Source organism: Mustela nivalis (assembly GCF_964662115.1).
Source record: "Mustela nivalis genome assembly, chromosome: 4".
In the NCBI taxonomy this organism is placed as follows: domain Eukaryota; kingdom Metazoa; phylum Chordata; class Mammalia; order Carnivora; family Mustelidae; genus Mustela; species Mustela nivalis.
Genome location: NC_139023.1, coordinates 2,046,718 through 2,067,552, shown reverse-complemented (window position 1 = coordinate 2,067,552; position 20,835 = coordinate 2,046,718). Strand labels below are relative to the sequence as shown.

The following is a 20,835-nucleotide window of genomic DNA, read 5'->3' as shown; positions in this document are numbered from 1 at the left end:
TCTCCTTCCTCACTGAGAAAGTTTGTATGTATTGAAACAAACTTCATGTTACTTTTTATTATACTGTTTTTAAGGTAGTAACCGACAATTAAATAAACAAAAATATCTTGGTTTTGTATCTTTCAAAGTTGAAAAAGCTCTAGCTGTTACTCGGTTTAGAACTTGCCTATAAATTACCAGAGAAAAGTCGTTATTGCTGGTTTCACCTGAGTTGTGTGGCTTGTCTCTAATGTCCACTTTGATAACTACTGAGTAGAAAGAGAGGAAGAAAATCTTGTTTCTTAAAAATCCAAACTAAATAAATCATATAAAAATAATTATATATTACATTTATATATTTTACTAGTTTTGAGATTGAGTGACTTTACACTTTGTTGATTTAGCTTCCCAGGATTCCCTTCTCTGTATGGTTCTGAGTTAGGCTTTGGACACAGAAGAAATCTGCATAAGATCTGAAATGCAGAAATACATTGCCATCATGCAAGACCAAGCTACTGTAGCGGCTTACGACGTCTTGTCAATCACTGGTCACTGAGCCGCCAGGTCTGTGGTTCCTCCAGCTCCAGCCAGACTGGCCCGTCAGCATCTGCAAATCCCAAGCGAGGTGGACTGAAAGGGTACCAGCTTATTCCACAGGCCCCCCGTATGACCAAGCTGGCAACCATGAAAGACAGAGGCCGGTTCCAGTTTGTCATCCCAAGTCCTGGGAGTTGTTTATGTGGCTACTCTGTCTCATGCACCGTCACTAGGGACAATCAAAGTGTAGGCCATGGTTTCAGTCTCATCTGGAGGAGCACCTGCTTCCAATCTCATCTCCGTGGTCACCGGCACAACTCAGTTCATCTCGTGTGTGTGACAGAGGGCCTCACTTTGTCCCCAGATGCTGGCCAGCGGCTCCTTCAGTTACTCTCCACATGGGCCTTTCCAGAGACGCTCATGTCATGGCGGCTGGTTTCCATCAGGGGAAGCAAATGAGAGGGCAAGGGGGTGATATGGGAGAAGCAGAGTCACTTTGTAACCTACTCTTAGAACTGACATCCCATCATCTGGATGGTTTGTTAGTGTTTGTTAGAAGGAAGTCACTAGGTTCAGTCCCCACTCGGAGGGGAGGATTACAAAGGGCACGAAGGCCATGACAGGGATCACCGAAAGCATCTCTGCAGCAATCATACCTTTCCAGATCAAAAGGCATGTTAAGTATGTGTTGTGCACACCCACTCTTTAAAAAAAACAACAACTTAAAAAGAAAAATTTATTTATTTATTTGTCAGACAGAGATCACATGTCTGCAGAGAGGCAGGCAGAGAGAGAGGGGGAAGCAGGCTCCCGGCCAAGCAGAGAGCCCGATGTGGGGCTCGATCCCAGGACCCTGGGATTATGACCTGAGCTGAAGGCAGAGGCTTTAACCCATTGAGCCACCCAGCTGCCCCAAAACAACAACTCTTAAGAATCACTTTCTCTATAGCACCTTCACAGGAAGATGTGGGGTACAGCCTTTGTCTAATGGAGTGATCACAGATTTAAACATAGGAAACTCACAAAGATTTTAAAGAAAACATGACAGTTTAGAATGAAGAGCTAGAGACAGACAAATGGAAAAAGTCATTTCAACCACCGAGCAGCAGGAAACAGACTAGGAAGTCTGTGCAGCTGCAAACAGCAGCCATATCTCACAGAAAGAGAAGGATGACTCAAAAGGCAGAACCAGGACTCTACACAATGAGGTCAAGAGTTATGGAGAACAACTTGTGGGGAGTGTGACTCAGCCCAAAGCAGAGGAAAGGTACTATGTGTCAGACCAGATCTCAGAATTCAATGGACTCGTGGCTGCTTCCTGCTTCCCATCTTCTCCCTCTCTGAATGCGAGTATCTGTTGTGGTTATCCTTGGATGGTTTTACCACGTAAGGTTGGAAGTGTGCTAATAGATGACTTCGTCACTCGGTTCATAGGCTTCTAGGACTAAAAGAATATATGCACAGAATTATAACTGAGGATTCTTATCCACACTCGAATGGATTTGGAGGGATAAAATCTTAGGTCTTAAGCTTGAGCCTGATACTGTAATTAAGTTGTATTTTTAGGGAGGCTCTTGGGAGGGAATGTATTTGCTGCTCATGCAGTAATACGATTCATCTGTGACCAGAAAGTGGACTGTGGCAGTTTTTAAAATTGCTTGCAAGCTCTATGAAACTCTCTTCATTAAGTCTATGTTCCCGTTCCCCAAAGCTGGGTGGGCTTTGCTTCCATCAATAGAATATGGCAGAAGTGATGTCATGTGATTCAAGGCTGGTTTGTAAAGGATTAAAAGCTTCTCCCTTGTTTCCAAGAATACCTGTTCTTGGAATCCTAAGCCTCTCTGAAAGTAGTCTGACTAGTTTAAGAACACCAGCATGTGAGGATTCCAAGCTATGGAGAGGACATATGCGGGCTCTCTGGTCAGGCGTCCTCGTCTTCAAGTGGTCTCACCCTGGGTTGCAGAGAGTGGGGGACAAGGCTTTAGGTGACTCTAGCTCCCAGCTATGGATTCACCCCAGGCTCTGAGTCTTTTCACATGATATCGCCAATATTGTGGTGTAGAGACAAGCCATCTTCACCACGTGTCTGAATTCCTGACCCGTAGAATTTACGGTAATCATAAAATGGTTGTTTGAAGCAACAAAGTCTCAGTTGCTTAGAGCTGGGACTAAGCCATGAAAAAACCAAAACGGCAAAATCGTGACGGAAATGCGTATTCAAAGCCAATGTTTAGCTTCAAAGGCAATTGACAGTATGTTTATTATTATTTTACAGTCTTGTGTGAATGACATGATGGACATAAATACTCCTAGCACAATGCCTAGCAATAAAGAACAAGGGTTTATTATCATGCCGAAAGAAATATATGTATGTATGTATGTATTTCCAAATGGTTATTGTCAATGGCCCATAAGTAATAATACTCCGGCCCAATGCCCCAAAGCTTTACATGTACATCTTCAGTTTACAGATGGATGAAGATGTGGTTTATCATTTACACAAATCTGGGCAGAGCTAAAATTCAAACCCAGGTCTCTTTAACTCGAAATCTTTTATTTTTTTTTTTTTAATAATCCTCTCCTTCCATTTTCATATTTAGAGAAAAGATTAAGAAACTAGAATTATGAAAAGTTGCCCCCACAGAGAAGAGACTCAAGACTGAAAACTTAACTTTGTACTTGGAAAAGAGAACAGGAATGATTTGATGATTAGGAATATGATGCATTTGTATATTGGGGGATTAGGAATATGACAGGTTATGTATTTTTGAAGAATATATTTACATATATATATATCCCTATTTCATAAAAAAATTAGAATTTAGAAAAGTAGGTGAGCTCTTAATAAAGCACTTCATTTTGGTAAGTATTAACCCTTCATCATACATACTAAAGTTTAATCTTCATGATTTAAAAGAAAAAGATAAGTACTGGATTTAATTGGAATAACTATACATATAGATATCAACCACACATAGTCTCAGGGCTAAATGGTTATTAAGTCCCCTTTAATTCTAATAGAGACAGTAACAGTAGCTCCCCCCTTTGCAGCACTGATTATCTCACAGATGTCCACAAAGGACCAGGTATCTCTCTGAATCCCTGAAACAGACCTCTAAAGCAGGTGCTATTTTACTACATTGTCTTCTGCAGGTGAGAAAGCTAGTTATAGTCTACTCAAAGAAGTAAACTCAGTTTCCCAAGCTCACTCAGCTAAGAAAGAGTGGAACTGGAATTACAGGATGGTTCAATCTCTCAGTTCTTCATCTTTATGAAGTACTCTAAAGGAAACAAAATAAAATCACGTGTGGAGATGACATACTGATATGGCCAATCACAGGCAAAATAAAACTGTAGTACTCTAGGTTGGTTTTTATTTGTATATCTGTAAGTCTTTTTTGAATTACAATTCTTCATCTCCTCTGAGAATATCATTGCTGCTATAACTATAGAGTTCTAATATCCATCCAATGCATAAATTTTCTACATTTATAAGTGGGTAATTTAAAAATATATACATGGAAAAACATATAATGCTTACAAACCAAATGCAAATAAAAATCTTTAAAAATCTTAGAAATTCATTAAGCAGGTTATGTTGATCCTATTAAAAATGGTTCATCTATGTACAGTACATAATCTTTTAAAAATACTACTCCAGAAAACAAAAATTCTTTGGTTCAGCAAAAGGATTCTCTAAATGTGGAAATTCAATTTGTTAAGGATGCACCCTCTTGAGTTGGGCCTCACTTAACTGCTTTGACTCTTCAGGAAGCATACAGCTGACTGTTTTGGAATGCTGAAAATATGGGTGGAGAGTGGGTAGAAGTTGCTTTTCCCATAGAACATTTGTATGTGAAAATATAACCAGAAGCTTGAATAATGCAGGAACTTTGATGTTATTTTTACTCTGCCAGATCAAAAAGATACAGAGAAAGTCTACTTCCCATCCATTTGGTGGGTTCACGGTCGATACCTGACAACTGGTATCCAGTGCCATTGAAACTAGTCTATTCATCATCTGGAAGATTGTGAGGAGACAGGAGGGCATGTGCTCGATGTCCCTTTTACCGAAGTCCCGTCACTTCCCCGAGGCTTGCCTACCTTTGCCTACCAAATCTAAAATTATAAACACATTTGTGACTCAAATATCTTTAAAAAGAGTTATTGATGCAACAGTGATTACAGGGCATCAACATGAGCCAATGAAATTTTCATTAAAAATTAACTGTGGTTATTCTGTATTCTTGATTTATTAATGGCAACAAACACAGAACTGGCCAAAATATCTCAGTTTTGAAGAGTCAGCAACCTTACCTATGAGAAGTTATTCTCTCCATATTTAATGGGAAAGAGAAGCCTTCACAATTTTGTGCCTGCATGTTTTCTACTTTGATTGTGAAACTACTTAATATATAAGACAAAAGTCTACCAAAGGCCCATCACTTGACCCCACATTATAACTACCTTTAGCAAGGCTTTGAGAAAGTCTCTGATGTATCACAGCTGGTCACAGGAAAACAAAAAAAAAATATTTTTTGCTTTATTTTTTCAAAGTTCCCCATAGGAATATGATTACTGGCTGGGTGAGATAACTCATTTTTTCTCGGAAGTGGCACCATTGACTAATACTAAAACTGACCTTTCCCCAGACTAGTATTAGATGCATGTTAATATGTTTCTAGGTTGAATGCAGGGGGAAATCAAGAGCTTATATCGACTGCGCAAGTTTCTGCAGACCACGGCTTTAAGATGCCACAATGCTTACATGGAATTGTTGAGAGCAGAAGTCTTCCAAAGTTCACCCTGTTCTTCCTCCCATTTGCGTGACTTAGTTGCTCAAAGGCAAGACACTTTTTAAACCTTATTAAGACTCAAAGGAGACAAGTGTGATTGGGATGGAGCAATAGAACGCAGAGAAAATGATGCCCCGTCAACAAAAATGGTTCTGACTGTTGAGAGGGGAAGAGAATGGCCTCCAACATTTGAGAAGAGCAAATAACAGAATACATGAATAATTCAGAGCATCTAAATGAGACATTATAGCTCAGAACCACCTTCATATCCACACTGCCCCACACTCAGGGGCAGAGAATTCTCTTCCCTAATGGTCTCCCCAGAGACATCATAACACTCCAAAGAGAGAAGCGATCACTGCTGGATTATTGGTCCTGAGAGTCCTCTTCTGGATGTAGAGACAATAATCATCTTTTCTTCTGTCAAAAGTCTTTATCCCAGCCTGACAGCTCATCTGGAGGCACTCCTTTTTCAGGGGGGTACTTGTCGAAGTAGCTGTGGTCTGTGGGTCCACTGAGCTAACAGAGGAGGAATTAAGCCAAAGGTGAGGATAATGTTATTATATACAGGTCATGATTTTTATATCTAAACCCTGTTTTTATACAGTAACCACTGGAAAGTCACAGGTAAGGAGACTAGACGACCAACTATCATTTTGAGTCACACTCTCAGCCTCCGAGGTTCCCTCTTTAGACCACATGGATCCGGTAACTGCATTACATTCCACAGAAGTTACCTGGATTGAGGAGGTAAATCCAAAAGAAAAGGAGACAGAAATGGTATCTAGTTTTTGTTTTTGTTTTTTCCAGATTGAAAAACACTTTAAAAGCAAGTATTTTTTGATTGGGAGGGAGACAAACCATAAGAGACTTTTAATCTCACAAAACAAACTGAGGGTTGCTGGGGGACGGGGGGTTGGGCGAAGGGGGCTGGGGTTATGGACGCTGGGGAGGGTATGTGCTATGGTGAGTGCTGTGAAGTGTGCAAACCTGGCGATTCACAGACCTGTACCCCTGGGGCTAGTAATACATTATATGTTTATTAAATAAATAAATAAAAATTAAAAAAAAAAATTAGAGCACCTGGGTGGGTCAGTCAGTTAAGCATCTGCCTTCGGCTCAGGGCATGATCTCAGGGTCCTGGGACCGAGCCCCACATCGGGCTCTCTGCTCAGCGGGGAGCCTGCTTCTCCCTCTCCCTCTGCTCCTGTGCATGCTTGTGCTCTCTCTTTCTCAGATAAGTAAAATCTTTGGAAAAAATTGGAATCTGACACTTTTAAATCCTTTTTCTACTTTATAAAAGTTTCTCACTGACCTTGAATTTCTATATGGTTTATTGACCCACATAAATTTTCCAGGATGCCAAAGGGTCAGTTCAAAATATTATTGACCCTGTTCAAAGAGTGAAATGATTTGAAATTAAACTATTTTGCAAATCAGGTGGTTTTTAATTCTTTGCTTTCAAACAAATTTTAAAAGTACCTGATTGAATTTTCATCTGGTAGATCAGTGAAAATACTACTTATGACAAATCATAATGTTTTTTTCGGAGAGTGGGGAGATCACTCAGAAGGCATTCAAAGTGGCATTGCTTTTTTTTTTTTTTTAAGATTTTATTTATTTATTTGAGCGACAGATCACAAATAGGCAGAGAGGCAGGCAGAGAGAGAGGAAGGGAAGCAGGCTCCCCCAGAGCAGAGAATCCGACGTGGGGCTCGATCCCAGGACCCTGAGATCATGACCTGAGCTGAAGGCAGAGGCTTTAACCCACTGAGCCACCCGGGTGCCCCTGGCATTGCTTTTATAAAACCCTCCACTCCCAGTTATTTATGTGAACACAACTTTCAGCACTAAATGGCCATATAATTTTAAAAAGGAATAAAATTGACATGGAACCTGATCCTATTTTTTTAATAAGTAACATTTCTCCTGGTACATAAGTAATTTCTTCTCAAGAAATATTTGTTAAATACTCGCGTTTCAAACTTTGCACAGTATTTCTGTCATTTGATATTCCATGTTATAAAAATGTAATTACAACTGAATCCAGAAGAAATATGTGTGTTGTCACAAAAATTCCTGTTGTCAGAGGAATTTTAAAATTTAGAAAACTATAATTGAAATCCATTTAAAGAATAATCACATACTAGCATCCATAAAAATAGTTTTATGTAAGATGAAAGAGACTCTTTTGGGAAAATGGGATCGAAATACAAAAATATAAATTCAGAGAGAAAAAAGCATTAGGTAATTTTACTCTCTGTAGATTTTAAATGGCCAATGGGCATCTGGTCTCACCAGTGTTTAGATTACATTACATATATTGAAAGGAGTAACGTTTTACTTTAAAATGTCAATATTCGGGGCGCCTGGGGGGCTCAATGGGTTAAGCCTCTGCCTTCGGCTCAGGTCATGATCTCAGGGTCCTGGGATCAAGCCCCGCGTCGGGCTCTCTGCTCACCGGGGAGCCTGCTTCCTCCTCTCTCTCTGCCTGCCTCTCTGCCTACTTGTGATCTCTGTCTGTCAAATAAATAAATAAAATCTTAAAAATAAATAAATAAATAATAAAATATCAATATTTACAATGTACTAGAAATCACACTCTTCACAACAACTAAAACATATGATGAAAAATTGAGAAGGCAATCTAAAAATGGTTTTAAAATTCCTTCAAGAGTCTATCGGGTGCTGACTGAGATCACCGCTGAGTCATCCGTCGCCCTGCCCCCCCAAGTTAGCGGATGTTCTGTTTTCTCTCAAGCTGTCCAACCAGCAACGGGTGGTGAGCACCCGAAAGTGGCCACCCCAAATTGAGACTGCTGTAAAATGCACCTGGGATTTCGAAAACAGTACGGAAAAATGAATGTGACATCTCATTAATATTTTATGTTGATTACATAACAAAATGACAATTTTTCGATATACTGTAATAAATTAAAATTAATTTCGCCTTTCAATTCACCTGTGGCTAACTAGAAAATTTCAAATCACGGCACGATTCATATTTTATTTCTAGAGCCCTCCGTGAACCTGAACGGCACGGACTGCCTGCAGACTCAGATTTTCCTGTAATTGGTTCCTGAGAACTGAACTGATCTCCGTCAAATAAGAGATACTGTTTAGTCCCTATAATCACAATTGCTATGATATTTTCACTTAATTAAAAAAACTTTAAAAATCTAAAATGAGGTACATAAAAACACACCCCTATTCTGTTTATGAAAATAAAAACTAGAAAAAGTTAAAAAAGTAATATTGTGGATACCATACCTCTCTCTGAAAAGGTGATGGAAGGTTCCGTGCTTTCAGGCCCTCCCAATTAAAACCATTTAACCACCTGAGAAGTAAAAACAGTTCAGAAGAATATTACTTGCCTGATAAACTGCTAGTGAGTCAACTTATCTGTTGGTCCGTTTTGTGGCCCTCTCCCTGACCTCAACACTGCAGGTGCAAATGGTGGGGGAGGGAGGCGGAGAGGGAAAATGCAGAACTGCGCTAGTGGTCTGGTCTCACGCTAAACCCATGCCCACTAACCTCGAGGGGGTATTTCATGCTGCCCAGCACTAGGTCTAGATCCCCTGTTGTCCCACTGTCACTCTCCCTTAGGCTCACATTCATACTTGGTCCTCTCTCCTTAGACTTCCAGAAACTGCCCCCCATCCTCACTCCCAAATGATGCCCTGACTTCTTATTTCACTGAGAAAACGGAGCTTGCACAATCCTCTCCCAGTCTATCCACCTGCCTGTCCAATCCGTGTGTTCCCTTCTCTGGGAGCAAAGAAGTCTTTGCTTCTGGGGAAGGTCGGCTCAGCTCTACGTACTGGATGCTGCGGACCCCTCTGCGCAAGAGCGTGCTTCTGCCATTCTCCCCTCTCTTGACTCCTCAACGTCTACCCGCTAGATCCTTCCTGCAGTCTGAAGACATTTTATTTCTTCCAACCACAGAATAACCTCCCTTGACCTGAGCTCCCTCCCATCCAGCTTCCACTCTCTCTCCTCCCACAAGAGCAAAACTCCTGGGAGGTTATCCAGCCACTCTGCTTACCCATTTCTCTGACCACGCTACCGTCAGCATCCACTCTCCACTCCCGTGAAGCTCCTCAATTCTCAGTTTTTGTCTTACTTCACCTAGGAGCATCGGCCACGGTTCATTATTCACACTTCCTGAAACACTTCTCTCACGTGGCTTCCAGACACGTTATTCTGCCTTCTTGGGTTCTTTCCCTCTATTTCCCACTGCCTTTTCCACAGGAAGATGGTGTACTCCAAGGCTCAGCTACTCAACGACTTCTAGCTTCTCGATTACTCTCACTCCTGGGTCATCTCAATCAGTCTCGTGACTTCAAACAGCATTTATATATCTACTGGTTACTATTTCTATTTCCAATAAAGACCTCTCCATTGCTTCCCAAGCTAATAGCTACAGCTGTTACTCCTCATCTCCCGAGTGGGTGTCCATCCTGCATCTAGCACATATCTGGCCCACACTGGAGCTCCAAGTGTTCCCCAAGGCACTGGCCTTGACCCTTCCAGTTGCTCAAACCAAGGACCTTGAAGTTATCCTTTCTCTCACTAGTCAGTCTCCCTAACTCAGTCCATATTCAAATCTTGTCAATGCTACCTTCAAAATCTGAACTCAGGATCTGAAAAATTCTCATCACCCTCACTCTACCAGCATGGGCCAAGCCACTGCTATTCCTCCCGTGTGTGACTGTAATAACCTCCTAATGCGTCCTCCTGCTTTTGTCCATGAGAAAGAACCGAGCAGCAAGTGTGAACATTTCAAACACAAGTCAGGTCACATCAAGACTTTGTTCAAAACGCCCCCAGTGCATTCTGCTCAGTATGAAAGGCAAAGCCTTTACGAGAAACCCTAAGGCCTTGTACATCGCCCTTTCCACCACCACGGCACCGCAGCTCACCACTGTCCTGCTTTCTTTCCTCCCTCCCTCCTCACCGTTCCTCCGACAAGCTGGAGGTGCTCCCACATTCATAACTTACACTCAAAGTTAGATGGCTCTTTCCCCAGATTGTCACAGGGTTTGCTCCCCCAACACCTTCAGATCTTTTCCCAAAGGTCATTTTCTTAGTGAGACCTTCTTTGACCATCCAGAGTACTATTTCACCCCCCGCCCCACTTCCTAACCCCTTCCCTGCTCTAGTTTTTTCTTTAGCTCTTACTGCTCTCGCATGTGTCTTCCATGTTCTGTACTTAGTTATCCTGTTGATTCTGTCTTCCCCACTGGAATGTTAGCTCCACGAGGGCAAGGATCTTCATCTCTTTCCTTTCCTTCTGTGTCCCTCACATGTGAGCAGGACTGGTCCTCCAAGCAGGCTCAACAAACATCTGTTGAATATCTGAATGACCCTGCAGGAGAACCTCTTACTATCACATCCCAGAACATCACACTGCCTTAACGGTGATGTTCCTGGTGATCCGTACGCAAAAAGCTCCAAGGTAAAAAGGTGTCTTACAATAATCTGTAAGGAGGTTACGCTGATGGTCAGAGGAAGTTCCTTTCATTTATTTGCTTCCACATCATTAATCTAAAAGAAATGATCTGGTCTTTAGGACACACTTCAAACCTGGTGGGCTGGAAATCTAATAGCAGAGTGGACATAAAAGATGTATTCTGTCTCTCAGGATCTTATAAGGAACACAGAATAGTGCTGTTCTATACCCACTGATATTTTCTACGGGGACGCTGAGGTCAAGTCTGCCAGCTAACAAAATGTACAGAAAGTCAGTTCAGTCCCAGGCACTGGAAAGAACAAAATCCTACTTTTAAGATATTCTTATTTTGGCAGGAGATGACAAACAAACAACAAAAACTAGTGAACAAAGTTAATTTCAGACAGTAGTAAGGACTAGAAAGACACGCGAGAGTAAAGTGGTGGCTGATGACGGGGATGGGAGGGGTTGGGAGTGGCCAGAAGGACCACAGAGGGCGCGGTGGGAAGACTGTGAGCTACATCACCCTTACGGCTAGACACGGGTATGGATATATCTCACGTATTCTTTATCCCAGGGCCTTATAAATGGAAGGAAGGGCTAGAAATGAGCTGAAGTGTGGGGAATGGAGTGGAAACTAGAAAAAAAAAAAATAATAAGGTATCTGAGAACCGGCCAGAGGCCAGTTCATGCAGTCCTTGTAGAACACAGTATGGAATTAGGATTTTACACTTAATGGGAAGCCATTAGAAAGATCTAAGGAAATGGTGGGATCTAACTAAGCACATTTCCAAAAGATGATTCTGGCTGCGATGTGGAGCATGACCCCAGGGCGCCGGCAGGGGCAGGGTAGTGGCAGAGGTGTGAGGCTGAGCGCGGGGACCGTGGGCGGCTCTCCCACAGGTCTGTCAGCCGTGCTACAGTGCTGCACCTGCATCTTGTCGAATCTCTTCTCACCCCTGGAGTTGACTGAGGCCCCGTTCCGGGTCTGAGCTTAGCAGGAGAAAAAGTGCTATAAACAGAGGGAAGGCTCTAGTACACTCCGAGACGCCATTCTTAACCCAAGGTGCCATTTGGGGAGCAGCTGCTGAGACACTGATGGAAGACAGGCAGTCCCCAGCAGCTCCCGCGGTAAGGCGCCCCCCCCGTGCGCCTACAAAACCACAGGCTGCTCTCCTTGACGCACCCGTCGGCTTCTCCGCATAGACCGAACCTTCATTTTTAGGGATTTCTAGGTGCGCCGTCATGTGGATTCTTTTCTTTTGTCGCCAAATACTGCCGCAATTTCTTTTGACGTATTTTACAGTGCTCTCTGCCCAGAAGCGACTCCATAAATATTAATAAAAATCATTACTGTTGCCCTACTGAATCAAAGAGCTTATACATTTCTTGCTGAGTACTTGTTACAATTTGACTTATGGCAATATTTACTTAACATGAGTGGCCATTCACTTAACACTTGGCCTTTTGACACTAACCACATTTTAAGTAACACAAGTGCGAGCACGCTTTCGTGTGTAAAAAATATTCACCAAAGAAATATTAGCAGCAATGGCACATAAATTGCTTTTTCATTTTTAGAAGACTGGTAGAAGCTATTCTTGAAAGTAATTTTAGGGGGTCTGGGTGGCTCAAGTGGGTTAAACCTCTGCCTTTGACTCAGGTCATGATCTCAGGGTCTTGGTATCGAGCTCCACATCGGGCTCTCTGTTCCTCGGGCAGCCTGCTTCCCCCTCCCTCTCTGCCTGCCTCTCCACCGACTTATGATCTCTCTCTCTCTGTGTCAAATAAATAAATAAAATCTTTTAAAAAAGAAAGAAAATGCAGCAGCTAGAAATATTGAAGGTAACATTAAGGCACTTGAAACAAATTATTCCTCTAGCAGGAAAGATTTAACTGCACCCTACAATCATCCCTCTGTTCAGATAGGTGTTGGGAGACATGACTGGTGCCTAGTTTATCCATCAGCTGAAGAACAGGGGAACAGGGAGCTCTGTCTGATTACGTGTAGTTACAATGATTTAACTCAGAATGTACAAACATAACAATATGCCATGTTAAATTGCATTGTTTTTAAATACAAAGTTAAAACGAATTGTTCTCTGAGAAAAAAAGCATACATTTTACTTTAGAGAAGAGTGGGAAAATCTGATGGCAAATTTCAGAAAGATTTTCTTTTTACTTCCAACGGTATACAGAGCAGTAGAAGCTATAAGCCTTGAAGACTTAGGGAAGGTTTTAGAGAACTCCTACTTAAAGACAGGGAGAAATCTATTTTTCGGGTCCCTCCCTGCCCACACACCCCCAACCCCCCTACCTCAGCTTTATATCTTAAGAAACACTAGGAAAATCAGATGAAATAATGTCTGAGCTCCCTGAGCTCGCTGAAAAGCACTGTGTAAATTTGGTCCATTCTACTTTTGAACTCTACCCCATGCACCGCACTCCAAATCTTCCCTCACTGTTAAGAAGAGTGGGCAACATAGGCAGTCACCTCTTTGACATCAGCCACAGCAACTTCTTTCAAGACATGTCTCCAAAGGCAGAGGAAACAAAAGCGAAAATGAACTTTTGGGACTTCATCAAGATCAAAAGCCTCTGCACAGCTAAGGAAACAGTCAAGAAAACAAAGAGGCAACCCACAGAATAGGTTGTAGTGTTGCAAATGACACAACAGACAAAGGGCTTTATATATCCAAGATCTATAAAGAACTCCTCAAACTCAACACCCACAAAACTTATAATCACATCAAAAAATGGGCAGAAGACTCAAACAGACACTTCTCCAATGAAGACATACAAATGGCTATCAGACACATGAAAAAATGTTCATCATCACTAGCCATCAGGGAGATTCAAATTAAAACCACATTGAGATACCACCTTACACGAGTGAGAATGGCCAAAATTAGCAAGACAGGAAACAACATGTGTTGGAGGGGATGTGGAGAAAGGGGAACCCTCTTCCACTGTTGGTGGGAATGCAAGTTGGTGCAGCCTCTTTGGAGAACAGTGTGGAGATTCCTCAAGAAATTAAAAATAGAGCTTCCCTATGACCCTGCAATTGCACTCCTGGGTATTTACATGAAAGATACAGATGCAGTGAAAAGAAGGGCCATCTGTACCCCAATGTTTATAGCAGCGATGGCCACAGTCACCAAACTGTGGAAAGAACCAAGATGCCCTTCAACGGACGAATGGATAAGGAAGATGAGGTCCATATACACTATGGAGTATGATGCCTCCATCAGAAAGGATGAATACCCAACTTTTGTAGCAACATGGACGGGACTGGAAGAGATGATGCTGAGTGAAATAAGTCAAGCAGAGAGAGTCAATTATCATATGGTTTCACTTATTTGTGGAGCATAACAAATAGCATGGAGGACAAGGGGAGATGGAGAGGAGAAGGGAGTTGGGGGAAACTGGAGGGGGAGATGAACTATGAGAGACTGTGGACTCTGAGAAACAAAATGAGGGTTTGGATGAGCCTGGCGGTGGGTATCAAGGAGGCACGGATTGCACGGAGCACTGGGTGTGGTGCATAAACAATTAATTCTGGAACACTGAGAAAAAAAATAAAATGGAGAGAAAAAAAGAAGAGTGGGCAAATGAATCCCTGCAGGGAAGGAAATTCAATTCTTCATTACCCTACTGAGGTGAGAGAATCCTTTAGCATCAATTCACAGTGCACCCAATCACAATTTGACAGCTACATTTAAATGAGCCTCAGGTAAACAAGGAAGAAAAGATAAAACCAGAGCGAGTTAATCCAACCACCCCAGAGCAAAGTGCAGATGCTTCCTTAATGAGCGAGAGGAGGAAAACGCATCAGAGAAGGACTTTAGCAGACGGGACACTTGTTTGCTCAGTATCGTTGTGAATAGTGTGTTTATGTGTCATTTTTGTAAGAAGAAAAGAAATTGTGGTAACAACACAGAGAAAGAGAGATAAATTGGAATCTAAGACAAATAATGAGCTTCACACTAAGGCAAACAGAAATACTCCAAGCACTTCGATGCCTACGAAACGCAGATGCGTCTGTCTCTATCGTCCGTCCCTCCTAACACTCCCTCGGGCAAAGCCCAATATGAATCTACAATGTTGAATTCATGGCTTTATTTCAAGGAAGTTCATGAATAGATAGAGCAGGGCTGGCGGCCCGGGGATTTTTTTTTTTTTTGAAGCTGCACCACTGTGTGAAGCAGAATGACTAGTGTTTCTATTCAGAAGCTTCTCTCCCTGCGTGTCCGCATGTTCCGTGTCTCCGATTCTTCTGTAGAACATATCCAGATAGGAGTGAAATACTGAAAGGTGTTTTCATTTCGGAACATAAATAATTCAGTGTGTTCACAGGCTGTCAAGGATGAAATTCTCCAATTTAGTTTTTCTATTACCAATAGTACTATCAGTCAGTGATCATTTTTGTATATCCTGAGCAAAAGTAAAACATTTTGAGGACTGCTGGATTCAGCTGGGCATCAGTCATTTTAAAAATCTAAAAGGCTTAGGGGCACCTGGGTGGCTCAGTCCATGAAGTGTCTGCCTCAGCTCAGGTCATGATCTCAAGGTCCCAGGATCCAGCCCGGCATCAGGCTCCTGCTCACCCGCAGGAAGCCTGCCTCCCCCTCTCCCTCTGCCTGCTGATCCCTCCCCCTGCTGGTGCTCCTTCTGTCTTTCCCTCTATCCATCTCGCCCTGTGCTAAATAATTAATTAATTAATTAATTAAAAAGAACATCTGAAAGGCTTGAAGTCCACGTACGTAATCCGAACCAAAGACGATAATTCACAGAAGTTATCACTGGCTCCAAAGGCCAGCTTTAGAACCTCACAGAACTGTAAAGATGCATGTTAGATTATTGTATAAACCTAAACTTCATTTGAGAGACTTTGTGGAAATCCACGTACTTTACCCCAAACGTAAAATACAACACTAGGCTTCAAAATTGAGAAAGCTAGTCAAAAGAATATTACACTTAAAATAAATACGCATTATTAGCTAGAACTGAAACAGAATACTATTTAACAGTTAATTTCTCTCTAGCAATGACAACGGCAACTATATTGTACTTTAACAACCAAAAAACGTCAAAATTAGAACTTAATTCCTCAAAGAATCCAAGTTGATATTTTAAAACATAATATGGGGTTCCTGGGTGGCTCAGTTGGTTGAGCATCCAACCCGTGATCTCAGTCAGGTCTTGATCTCAGGGTTGTGAGTCTGAGCCCTGTGTTGAGCTCCACACCTAGTATGGAACCTACTTAAAAAATACACATAAAAATAAAAAAATAAAAATAGCAAAATATAAAAAGCTAAGTCACTATAACTTAGAGATGTGATTTTGTCACTTGTTTTAGAATTTCATCCATTCTTGATGGAATCTTCAGCATTAGAGAAATCACCTTGAGACTGATTATTGTAACCACACCTAGTAAAAACAAATTAAAAAAACACCAAAAAGGAAAAACTGAATATCTGTAAAGGGGCCCTTGTGATTTATGAGGTAAGCGTCAAGTACGTTTTTCTATAAATTTCTATTTTTTTCTGGGCTACATACCTGTGTTTCTTAATGTCATTGATTCCATTCTTCAGATTTCCAAGTCTTTCTGTTGGATTTTGCCTAAAATAAAAATTTTTTGACAGGCAATTCATAATAATTATGCTTCAGTGAATTTTAAATTAAAATTTAACATTTTTTCATTATGTATTCATTTATTCAACAGTATTCATAGACTTAGAGACTGAGTATAGGGAAATGAAAATCACACTGCTCTCTCCAGTGTGTGTGAGTGTATGTACACACACACACACACACAGACACACACACACACACACACCGGTGTTTTAAATGAGCTATGAAGAAGGATGTTACCTTATCAACTCTGCTGAGGAAAACAGAGAAAGCTTTAGAGAATCATTTACATCTGAGCTGGAATCTTAGAAACATGCAGAGATTTCTGCTGGCAACCCACAACTAGGTTTCATGTTCTAAATTTACTAAATGCTAATGCTTTCTTAAAAAAAAAAAAAAAGTTCAAATGTGCAAAAAAAAAAGAAAAAAGAAAACAGTGACAAAGTAAAGTTTAAACACAAATTCCAAAAGCCTTCCATTCTCTGATATATTACTTTGAAGGGTAAATAGAAATTAGGAGTGATGTAAAATAAGGCCAGGAATGCACTGCTTTTTAAAATGGAGACTGACAGAAGGTAAGTAGTGACACTTTATCACCACCATTGGTTTTCTCTCAAAATAACAAGGTTGTAAATTAATTACTCCTTTATTAAACTAATGTTCTTTTTTCCGTAATACACATACAGATGATTCCCAAAGAGAAGCGGATGACTGTAGATCTCTTTTAAACTGTAAGTAGGTATTGTGGTTCTGTAACATGAAGCAAAGTCAAACTCCTAATGAAGAAATGATTTTCTTTGAACAGAATTTAGTTGCATGAAAAGTACAGAAAGTAAATGCCTGACAAATTTTAGATTGTGTGGACACGGAAACGAGAAGACTTCACACATTCCCCAAGAACTAGGGGTTTTAATCTTCATTCTCACCTGCAAAGCCTCCGAATCAAATCCTCAGGTCTTCTTGTGATCTTTCTGGGAAAATCCATTTTTTCAATTCCTTTGAGAATCAAATTGTAGGTCATCATCTGGTCAACCCCGGAAAAGGGAGGGCTGAGGAAAACCAAAGCAGGACACTAGGACCAACGCGCCAGACTCATTCTCAAGCGACTTTCTTACCTTTCTCCCCCTTCCCCCTCCTCCGTTCTCAGTGGTCGTTGTATTAAAAAATCTGGATACGCGCTCGAAAATAGCTGCACTGCTTTCCTATCACCCAGCAGATGACACACATACACATCACCCAGCAGATGACACACACACACATACAAGTCAGCGGTCAGGCGGTGAATCAGGTCACCGAGGAGAAACGTAAAGGAGCAGACGGAGTGACAGAGGGAGCTGTGGTTTTCTCAAAGCCGGACGAGGGGAAAAGCCTCTGTCATCAGCGGACAACTGAGCAGTGACATCCACGGAGAGACGCGGGGACTGAGCCGCGCCGTCAGCCACCAGCAAGAGACCGAGGACAGCAAGGACCCAGGCCGGGCGTCGGGGGTGGCGCCGGTGTTCTGGAAAAAGCGAGGAGGTCTGAGCTGCTGGGGGGAAGTAAGGAAGCGGGGAGGGGTAGGAGCTATGAGGCCATGTCGTGGGAAGCTGGAGGTGACGCTCGGGGCCCCGGGATGTGCTCGGAGTCCGGCGACGGCCTTGACAGCAGTCAGAGCAAGCGTTTCTTAAAAACGTGTCAAAAGTGACCCGTGACGGCGCTAGCAGCGGGGTCGGAAGTCCTGGTGGCCTGAACGGGGATGGTGGACGGGAAGGTGGTGCCCCGGGGTCGGCTCCTGGGTCTGTTTGGGCGGTAACGCGCACAGGATCTGTCCGGGGGTGAAGGCGGGTGTAGGGGGAAGAAAGGATTCGAGATCGACGGGGAAGTGTTTCGGCTTCTGGAGCGGAGCTACAGCCTTCCCAGAGGAGGCTGGCGTGGGTCCCGAGGCACAGAGCAGGCTGTGGCGTGTCCACCTAGAGCTGGGGTGTAACGGGCCGCGCAGACCCTGAGTTTGCGGCTGTGGCTTTCGGGAAAGCCGCGGGCGCTGCAGGGGCGGCTGCGGGGCCTCCTCAGACGGCACTTCTGGCAACGCACTTGACGGTCCAGCCAAGGAGAGAGGGAGGGAGAAGACATCAAGACTGAGGCGGCCCGGAGCGGAGACGCCAGGAGGACAAGGAGGGTCCGGCAGTGACAACAGACACGGAGCGTTAGCGTGGGGAGAAACGAGAGAAAGGGAGGCTCGGGAAGGCGCGTGGACAGACTACTTCGGGGGAGCGCTGCTAGGCTGGCGCAGAACGCGCTGGGAGCTGACCACTGAAGGATAAGGTTTTAACCCACACGCGTTGCTATCAGAAACACTTTATTCTATTGTGTCGTTTAATTTTTGAAAATTGAAGATGGCTTTCATGAACTACTCGGCTATATCCTGGCCGTGCACGAGACGCTTCGCTACTGAGTTCCCACCCAGGAATAAACTTGGAATAAGGTGGGTGCGACAACTTTGCAACAATCTCTTGTCTTGCTTGGAAAGAAAATAAGAAAATGAGGTATGAAACAAAAAACCCTGCTCTATTTTCCATACATCTATATTGACAATTAGGTCGTGTTGGGTTGTAGCTCATTTGCATATGCCTCCTGACTCTCTAGAGTTCAGGGCATTTAAAATTAACTTTTCTCATGCCCTACCCTGAACACCTTTACAAGAACAATTCCTTAGCGTCTTGACCGTTCAAAGCCACTTTAACAAACCCTAAGTTATTGGGGATTCCTCCTTCTTATTCCCTCACTTTATTTCCTTATTCGTTGCAGAAACCTATCCCAGCTGATAAAGACTGAGTTGTATATTCCCTAGCAACCTACATGAACCACCATGTATTTCTTAGAAATGCAGCTGACAAATTTCGCAGGGATGAAGGAACAAGTTCTTGAAATAGAACTCCTTGTGTCCCAAGACTATAAGCAATTTTCTCTCTGAATGACGTTCTGGAAAATTTCCTCTTCTTTCCTTCAAAATCTTAAGCAATGACTATTTGGAAATGAATACAGATAATATAAAACGCTCTCTCATATCTGTTTGCTCAATGCGTGTGGACAAGGAGGTCCAATATAGCCACATGAAATCTCACATTAGAAATTTGTAGTGTAGAGGCATCTGGGTGGCTCAGTGGGTTAAGCCTCTGCCTCAGCTCAGGTCATGATCCCAGGGTCCTGGGATCGAGGCCCGCATCGGGCTCTCTGCTTGGTGGAGAGCCTGCTTCCCCCTCTCTCTGCCTACTCTGCCACTCTGCCTACTTGTGATCTCTCCCTCTGTCAAATAAATAAATAAAATCTAAAAAAAAAAAAAAAAGAAAGAAAGAAATTTGTAGTGTAAAAGTTCAAGATTTTATGAAATTCTTTCTAAGTATGTGTTGAGACTTAAAGCCCACTGAAGGGCTCGTTCCAGTATTTGGTATGCCAGTCCATGTACAAATCCTCTGAAAATCCAAGAATATCTGCTTATAAGGGTTTGTAACGATGATAAAATCAGCTGATGAGAAACAGGGAAGAAAACTGAACTGTTTCCCACGGGGGTGTCCACACATTCTCTTAAAAACGCACATTGTAAGGCGTAAGCATATAGTGGAAAGCGGATCATATTTAGGGTTAGAGGATCCGGGATCAAATCCCTGATCTTAAGCAGGTAGCTCTCTGTCCTGACTGTCTAATCCATAACACTGAAGTCATAAAATAATAAAAATTCTTCTTTAACTTCCACACAGACCCGTGAAAACGAAACTAGAGAACACACACGTGAGAGCTTTATAATGTGTAAAGCACTTCACCGTCCAAGGTAAGATCACACAGGGCCTGTGTATGTGTGTGTGCATGTGTGGGTGTAAATGCTTGTGCATGTGTGTGTATGCGTGCACCCATGTTGAATATTGGGGTCCCGGATTCATTAATACAGCCCTTTAATCCCTCCAGGAGCGACAGTTAATCTGGACTGCTAAGCCTCCTGCCGGGTCTGGTCTGGGTTCATTAGCACCTCTGGAAAGCAGCTGACAAGGAGATTAAAATTTAGATCCAGCAATGTTCCTTTTCTTAGCTTTTCTGGTTAATGATTTATTGGGAAGATGGAAGAACGGGGCTAAATTTAGTTTCATTGTTTAATGGATTTAATTGAAACGTGATTACAATTTTCTCGATTACCAAAAATGTATCCGAGAGGAAATAAAAACAGCCTCAGTTCCTCTCCTAATTCTCACAACAGAATTACCAAACCTTCACACAGTTAACAGGTCATCTATAGCAACAGGCCCTGACATTTTAGGCAAACCAGGGTGATTCTGTCCATCCTTCCTGTACATTCTCCCATGTTTTCTCCATGTTACAAACCAGCAAGCATGTTATATGCAGAATAGACAAAGGGGAAAAGGCATCACATGTAATCAAAAACATTCTAAAATGTTAAACTCTTAAATT

The 20,835-nt window shown here is 42.4% G+C and overlaps 1 protein-coding gene and 1 long non-coding RNA gene across 4 annotated transcripts in view; both read right to left on the bottom strand.

Annotated features, from left to right (window-relative positions):
• LOC309862545 overlaps positions 1-20,835 on the bottom strand; it is a 531,010-nt gene that overhangs the window by 172,266 nt on the left and 337,909 nt on the right. The gene's annotated exons all lie outside the window — the stretch shown is intronic.
• Positions 2,839-20,835, bottom strand: part of PRKG2 (protein kinase cGMP-dependent 2) — a 97,170-nt gene continuing 79,173 nt past the window's right edge. For 2 of the 3 annotated variants that reach the window (XM_082728160.1, XM_082728159.1), the window contains exons 16-18: positions 17,325-17,447; positions 16,324-16,386; positions 2,839-5,831 (exon numbers count right to left, since the gene is read on the bottom strand). In XM_082728160.1, coding sequence (XP_082584286.1) covers positions 5,642-5,831; positions 16,324-16,386; positions 17,325-17,447 — 376 coding nt within the window. In that variant the 3' untranslated portion in view covers positions 2,839-5,641. Of the gene's footprint in view, positions 5,832-8,582; positions 8,650-16,323; positions 16,387-17,324; positions 17,448-20,835 lie in introns of all 3 variants that reach the window. The other variant, XM_082728161.1, reaches the window with a different exon arrangement.